At 59.8% G+C, this 7,542-nt stretch overlaps 1 protein-coding gene across 1 annotated transcript; it reads right to left on the reverse strand.

The window, feature by feature from the left end:
* Positions 1 to 6,129: 6,129 nt before the first annotated feature.
* DIO3 (iodothyronine deiodinase 3) lies at positions 6,130 to 7,044 on the reverse strand. Its single transcript, XM_028102667.2, has one exon. The coding sequence runs from the start codon at positions 7,042 to 7,044 to the stop codon at positions 6,130 to 6,132; it is 915 nt and encodes a 304-aa protein (XP_027958468.1).
* Positions 7,045 to 7,542: the final 498 nt, after the last annotated feature.

The raw sequence follows: 7,542 nt of genomic DNA on the forward strand, positions 1-7,542 counted from the left end.
CACAGGCTACAGACAAGCAACAAGAAGAAAGTAAGAAAACACTCATAATCCCACCCACACAAAGACAGCTACTGTGAATTCCTCGGGGTAGATTTTTCTAGAGCTGCCTGTGTGTGTGTCTTTGCAGATATTAAAAAAAGAGCACACACACTCACTGCCCAATTCAGACCCACTGTCCTAGAAGCTGCATTTTCATGTAACAACAGAGGAAGGAACGGGTCTGGGTTGGGGAAATCTCAAGTGCCCTGATTCCTTTTGGCCACGCAAGGGATGCGGTGCAGCCTTGTGTTAACCCCCCAGCACCAGGGTCAGAGAGGCCTGTGGTCAAAGCCACTTTCTTGTCCATGGCCTGTGTATGGGTTTGCTCTAACCCAGTACCACACGCCGAGGGGCTGAAACAACACAATATTTCCTCACACGTCTAGAGGCTGCAGATCTGAGATGCAGGAGTCGGAGGGGCGAGGTTCTCCTGAGGCCTCTCTCTCCGGCATGGAGACTGCCGCCCTCTCCCTGTGTCCTCACATGGCCGTCCCTCTGTGTGTCTGGGTCCCCATCTCCTCTTCTTTTAAGGACACCAGTCATACTGGATCAAGGCCCGCCCCAATGACCTCATCCTAACTTAAGCTCTTTAAAGATCCTATCTCCAAATAAGGGCACATTCGGAGGTACTAGGGACTTGAACAATGAATTTTGGGGGAGGACACAATTCAGCCCATAACACCTTGGCCCAGTGGTCTCTGACCCTGCCAAGCCTCAGTTTGTGCATCAGTGAAATGGGGCTAATAATCTTATTTATCGAAGAGGGTTGTTAGGATGACCAAATTGAATAATCCTGATACAGCCCTTTGCCCAGTGCCTGGGCCCTAGGGCAAACACTCAGATATCACTTCTCACTATTCCACATGTGGGTCGCCCCCTGGTTTGGGACATCACTTCTCTGTAGAGGGGTGTCTGCATGGTATAAGGCAGAGGCCACGGTCCTCTGGTACCTCCCCCGCTCTGTGCCCAGTAGTCTATCTCCTGCAGGTAGGTGCCTAGAGGACAGCTGCTGGGTCAAGGGCAGATGGCAGGCTGACTCCTGCAAGTGCACCTGTACCCTCTGTCAGCGGCGGATGGACGGCGTGTCCAGCCACCCCCATCCCCAGGTGTCTGTCGCTCCTTCCCCTCTCCCTCTGACTTCCCTGCTCTCTTGTCTAAAGCTCCCATCCCTGAGGCTCAGCAGAGACCCCGAGCTGTGGCCTAGGCTCCCAAAGTGGCCCCAACCCTCCTCACTGCCGCTCCTCTTCCACCACGCCCCCCTCTGCTTTATAGCCACACTGGGGGTTTCTTGTTTTCTGAGCACAATCTGCCCTTCTTGGCCCCCTCGGCTTTTGCACCAAGGATGCCCTTCCCTCTGTGTCTTCCCAGCTGAGACACTTGTGCCTTCAAGGGACACAAGAGACCCTCTCTATGAACTCTTTTAATGCCCCTCCTCCCTCTCCCTGCACCATATTGCTAAGCTGACAGTGAACCTCAGAAACACTGATGATGAGGATGATGGTGATGGTAACAATAAGAACAGTAGGGCGACTGGGTGACTCAGTTGCTTAAGGGTCTGACTTTTGGTTTCGGCTCAGGTCGTCATCTCAGGGTCGTGAGATCGAGCCCCCCGGAGGGCTCCATGCTCAGTGCAGAGTCTGCTTAAGATTCTCTCTCCCTCTCCCTCTGCCCCTCCCCCCCCATGCTCTTACTCTCAAATAAATAAATCTTAAAAAAAAAAAACCACCAATAAGAACAATGGCTGTCTCACCCCCTCCTTCCCACTGATCCAGCGTTCCTTGAGGGCAGAGTGTCTCCTGAGGCGGGGGCAGGGGCTCAGGCCTCCCACGGATCTGGCACGAGTTAGCCGGCACGGAGCTGCTTGGACTAGATGTATGGATGGGTAAAGGGTGCCGGGTAGGGACTGGCAGGAGAAAGGTGTGTGGGGGTGGCGGGGGCGGTCATCAAGCACTGTGCATCGTGATCCTGATTATGGAACCTATATCTGGGAATGTACTCATATACCACTGTCAGTAGGCGAAGTAGAGCCTGGAAGGAAACACTCCCAACAGTTCACAGGGGCTATCCCTGATGAATGGGAACTTTGAGGCGTTGGCTTTCAAACATTTCCAAACATTTTTGATCCCTCCTTCAGGAGGAATACATTTCACATCAGCCACCTTGTAAACACACACACACACACACACACACACACACACACACACACCCCTGAAACAGAAGTTTCGGGAAACTCTATTACCTTAGGTGAAATGTATGCTGGTAGTTACATTGTATTTATTCTATCTCAGTTCTTACAAAATGCTTGACTTGATCTGGTAAGTTGATTTCATGACCCACTGCTGGGTCCTGACTTGCAGTTTGAAAAATCCTGCTCTAAGTGAGGCTTGTACTTTCTCCTCCCCCTCTTCTGTATTTAAAATTTACTACCGAGAATGGATTTATGCATTATCGTCATATTTTTCACTTAAAAATAAAGAAGAGACAGCCCTGGGAAGACACGGAACAATAAAATCAAGTGGACTTTCTGGAAGGCAGTTTAGCAAAACCTGGCAAACCAGACATCTTTAAAGATGTGCATGTGTTTTGATCCAGCGATTTCCCCTGTAAGGAATGTGCTAGTGGGGTAAAGCGGTGCAGGACTGTGAGCACAAGCTGCTCACTGCGTTTCTGTTTATAATAATGAAACATCCCTCACACCCCAAGCGCTCGGGAGCCACCCTGGCTGTCCATTCGATGGTGTGGCAGTGGTGCCATTCAAGACATTTATTGACAAGGAAAGAGGGTACCAGGAGTCAAAAATTAATGTCAGGCTACAATAATCCAGCTCTTGTTATTAAAATATATATTTACAAATGTGGGGGGACAGGGAGAGGCATGTTTGAAAGTGCTCACACCCTGAGGTTACCTTGGGTTGGTTTTATTTTCTCCTGACTCTTCTGAGTTTTCCTCCATGAGCACGCACTGTTTGTAAGAAGGAGAGATTTTAAAGGAAGAGAGAAGAAAAGAAGAAAGAAAGGAAGAAACGAAGGAAAAGGAAGAGAGAAAGGGAAAGATGAAGGAGAGGAAGGGAGAGTGGGAGGGAGAAGAGAAAGAAGAGAAGTTGGGGGGTGCCGGAACCCCCCTGGAGCCGGGAGCCAGCCGGCCGCGTGGGCAGAGCTAGGAGCGGCAGGTCGGAGCGCTCGGTGCTCCCAGTTTCGGTCCGGGAAGCCGGACGAGGCCGGGTGGGCGGGGGCGGGGAGCGGGCTCCGCCGGGAAGGGAGGTCCCGCAGCGCGTACAGCTGGACCCGCAAGCGGCGGGCCAGGACCCGGAGGGGCCGCGGCCGGCCGTGGGGCCCCGCGGCGGTTGCCGGCGGTCCCGGGCCGCCCTCCGCTGCCTCCAGGCCACCAAATCCGCACCGGGGCCAGCGCCTGCCGGAGCTCGGGGCAGGCCCTCCCCGGCGCCCAGCCGCGTGCGTTCGGCTGGCTCCGGATTCTTCCTGGGGGTTTTGGGGTGAGAGGCAGCGTTGGGTGGGGAGGGGGAGGGGGAGGGGAGGAGATGCAGAAATACCATCTGTGCCAATGATTTTTCTTAAAATCATTTTTTCAATTTAAATACTTTTAAAGCAAAAAAAAAAAAAAAATCCCAGCTCAGGGTGTCAGTTCCAAAAACTTTTCACAGAGGAGCGGTGTGGGGGCTGGGCGCGGAATCGGCGGCGGCGTTGGTGGAGCAGGGGCCTCTCTTCCACCCGCCTGCTGCACCCCCCTCACCCCTGCAGAACCCCCTCTCACGTGCGCACTGCTCACACTCAGGCGCTCACTAACACTCTGTCTTTCCATCCCGCGACCCGGACGGTCCTGGGCTCCCGGGCGGGAGAAGTTCGGTTGCCTCGCTTCCCCCACTCGCGTTCTGCAGACTCTCGTCTTAGCGCTTTCTCTGCCCCCCCCACCCCCCACTGTTCCGCTCCAGGTGTCGCTAGCAGAGGGAGGTGGGGGCTGCGCTAATCCAGGGCTCCCAGCGTCGCCCTCCCCCAGGGAGCAGCAGGGGACAGAGCGAGGGCCGGGATGGCGCGGGAGCGCCGGGCCTGGACTGCGGACGCAGAGCGGTGCCAAACGCCATGGCCCCCTTCCCCCCGGCCCCCGGCCCAGCAACAGCCATCCCCCTCTTTCCGGCCTCTCTCCGCTCCTCCATCTCGCCCCCTTGCTCCACTTCCCAGCCCCGAGCGCGTCGCGGGTGGTGGTGGTGAGGTCTGGCTCGAACTTGGGGAAGCGGAGGAGGGGGTGTCCTGGGCAGGGGGCGCACCCCGCTCCACCCCCGCCCCGCGGTAGGTGTTGCTGCTGGAGTGGTGGCGCTGCAAGCCCGCCCTCCCTTCCCCGTCTCCCCTCCCTCCGCCATCGTGCGCTTTGCTAGTCGCACCTCCCGCGGACCCCGGCAGCCAGGCGGGGATCGGAGTGGAGGGGGAGACGATTTTGCAGGTGCGGGAACGCGGCTAGGGAGGGGCCAGGTGCGGGAACCGGGCTGGGGAGGGGCCAGGTGCGGGGAGGGGGCTAGGGAGGAGCCAGGTGCGGGGAGGGGGGCTAGGGAGGAGCCAGGTGCGGGGAGGCGCCCGCGGTGGTCGCGAGCGCAGTCCTACCTGGTCCATAGCACCCCTTAGCCTCCACACCGCCCCCTCCCCCACACCATCGGACGCTCGGGGAAGTTAGACGGGCGGCTGCAGGGGCAGCTGTAATTGTGCGTGAGCGCAAGCGCGCGCGGCGGCAAGTAAGGACCCCCTTGCCTCTCGGGCCTCCTTCCAGGGCCCCGCTTGGCTCGGCTTCTCGGTTTTTCTCCCGACCCTGCATCTCCACCGTGAGTGTGTGCGTGCATGTGTACACTCCTGGGCACCCTCACCGTCCCCTTTACATATTCCTTGCCCTCCCGCGCCCCTGCCAGCGTCGGGTCCTTCCAGCCACCCTTCCCCCCAGGGTCACTATGGGGACGCGCGCGAGAGATTTGTGTTTAATTCCTGCCGCTATTCAGAGGAGAGAGAAAAAAATAAAGGGACCAAAGGCAACCCGAAAACAGTTTACTTCAAGCTTTTATTATTGTAGCGTAAAAGAAGTTTATGTACAGAGAGTATTTCCAGCAAAACACTCAAAAAATGGCCTTCGAGTCAGGGGCCTCCCACTTCCTGGCCCCACAGTCGGCAGCTCTGCCGAGGAGGCCCCTCACTCGGGGTCTCCAGGCTCTCGCCTTATCTCTCTTCCCGTGGACTCCTCCACCCACACCCCGTTTCCCAGGAGCCCGGGCCTCTTTCTTCTCCCTGGGGCGCGGCGAACCTCACCAGTGCCTCTCAAGCCGGCTTCCTCTGGTCCCGAAACAGTACTCCCAACCGCCCTCTTTCACCCCCTTTATGGCGGTTTCCTCGCGGAAACCCAGAGTACTTTCCCTCTCTTGTTTTAGGCGCTGCTGCAAGCCCCCCTGCAGTTCAGAACCAGCTCGTGGTCAAGACCAGTTAGAGACAGCTCGTCATCAGCAGTGGGGCTCGTGAGCACCCAAAATAAGGGGGGGAAACAACCCTGCCCACCCTTCCCCATCCCAAGCCCCCACCCCCAACTCAGGGACAAGAAATAGACACAAAAGCAGCAGGGCATCCCCTCCCTGCGAACGACAGGTGTGGGTGCCAGGCAACTAGGGCGAGCGGCAGGCGCTGCTGGAACCCAGCTGCGCTCAGGGTGCGCGGGCGCGGCCAAAGTCTCTCTGCGCCTGGCTGAAGGCACACTGGCTCTTCTCTCTGGGGAGGGGGGTGTGAGAGAGGCAGGGGCCTCTGCGGGCACAAGTGGGGGGAGGGGAGGACCCAGGCAAGGGTGGCATCGCATCCACACTCAGAAAGGGATTTCGAGCCAGCCAGGCAGGTACAGGTGAGGGATAGTCACAGCAACAGAGTCCAGGGAGGGGAGGGAGAATTTTCAGGTGGCTTGGCTGAGGGCACAGACTCAGCCAGCGATCCCGGCTCAGCACAGCTGTGTCATTGGGCCCTCCGCAAACCTGACTTGTTTGGGGGGCATTTGCACGTGGGCTTCGAAGGCTCGAAGACATCGCCGGCCAAGTTCAGTCAACTGTCCACTGATTGTTTACACTCGACGCGGCTGAGCGCCGTGCAGCTGCTCATCATAGTGCTCCAGCCAGGTGCGCAGCTCAGACACCTGGTAGCCGTCGGGGCCTCGGCCGCCCTGGTACATAATGGTGCCATTCTGGATTACGTAGAGGCGCTCGAAGTAGGCCCCATAGGCCGAGCTGCTGGAGTTGGCCATGGTGTCGAGGACAAGAGAGCAGCTGGGCGCTCCTTGCTGCAGTACCTGTGCCGCACTGACCCGGTCCTCCAGGCTTCGGTGCTGCGGGATGCTGTACGGGGAGTCTGTGGTGACCCAGCCGTCCGAAGGGTGAGCTTCCTCGATGTAGATGATGAGGAAGTCGACGTCGCGCTGGTACTTGGTGACCAGGCGGTGGAAGGCGCTCATGCGCGCCATGAACGGTGGTCAGGTGCAGCTGCCGAAATTGAGAACTAGCGGGCGGTTCCCTCTCGCGTAGTCAAGGATGTGCTGGTTCTGGAAGCCATTGGGCAGGACCACCTCGGAGTTGGGAGCTGGACCGCCCTCATGCGCCTGCTTGAAGAAATCCAACTTCTGGCCGTGCCACACGGCCTTCAGCGACGCCAGGGTGCACAGGCGGTTGTCATCGGACACGCAGACAGGCGGGTCGTCCGGGGGCACCTCCTCGCCATCACTGTCGAGCTCCACTGCGGGTTCGGGCTGACCCCGGCGGCGGCGGCCCAGGAAATGCTTGCGGATGCACAGGAAGTCGAGGAGCCAGAGCATGAAGGCCGTGCCGAGGAAGCGCGGGAAGAGCACGAGGCACGAGGCCGTCTGGGCGCAGAGCCTCAGGGAGTGAAGCAGCAGGGAGCGGAGCATGGTGGCTGCAGCCCCCGAAGCCCCCTGGGACCCGCTACCTTCTCCCACCACCAACCGCGGGGCGGCCTGGCGAGGCATCTGGGCTTCGGCTGTGCGGGGAGCTCGATTTATAGCCGAGGCTTCAATTGGCGGGAGACTCCACCTCCGGACCGGGCCCGCCCCCTTGCAACTTGAGCCCGGAGGGATCACCCAGCGGCGCGGCCAATGCCTTAGAAATCAAGGGCCGAGGGCGGGCTCAGGCGGTCGGGGGCGGGGCGGCCCGGCCGCGGGCCGGCGGGGGCGGGGGCGGCCCGGCCGGGGGCCGGCGGGGGCGGGGCCGGGCCCCCGAAGCCCGCTCTCGGGGGCGGGGGACCCCGGTCGCCGCTGCCACCCGGGACGGGGAGCTGGACCAGGGACCCAGGCGTCCGCCGGGGAGATCCTCCAGCTCCAGCTGGCGCGAGCGCTGCGCGCGGCCTCGGTCCTGGCGGCCTGCCTCCGGCCCGCGCCCCTCTCGCCGCGCACCTGAGCGGAGCTCCCCGGCGGCCGCCGCGCCGCGCCGGAGCTCCGGTTAGCTTCCCGCGCGCCGCCGCCAACGCC

The sequence above is a fragment of the Eumetopias jubatus genome, unplaced genomic scaffold (genome assembly GCF_037043125.1).
Source record: "Eumetopias jubatus isolate StellerSeaLion01/CBP00866 unplaced genomic scaffold, mEumJub1_p1.0 scaffold_7, whole genome shotgun sequence".
NCBI lineage: Eukaryota > Metazoa > Chordata > Mammalia > Carnivora > Otariidae > Eumetopias > Eumetopias jubatus.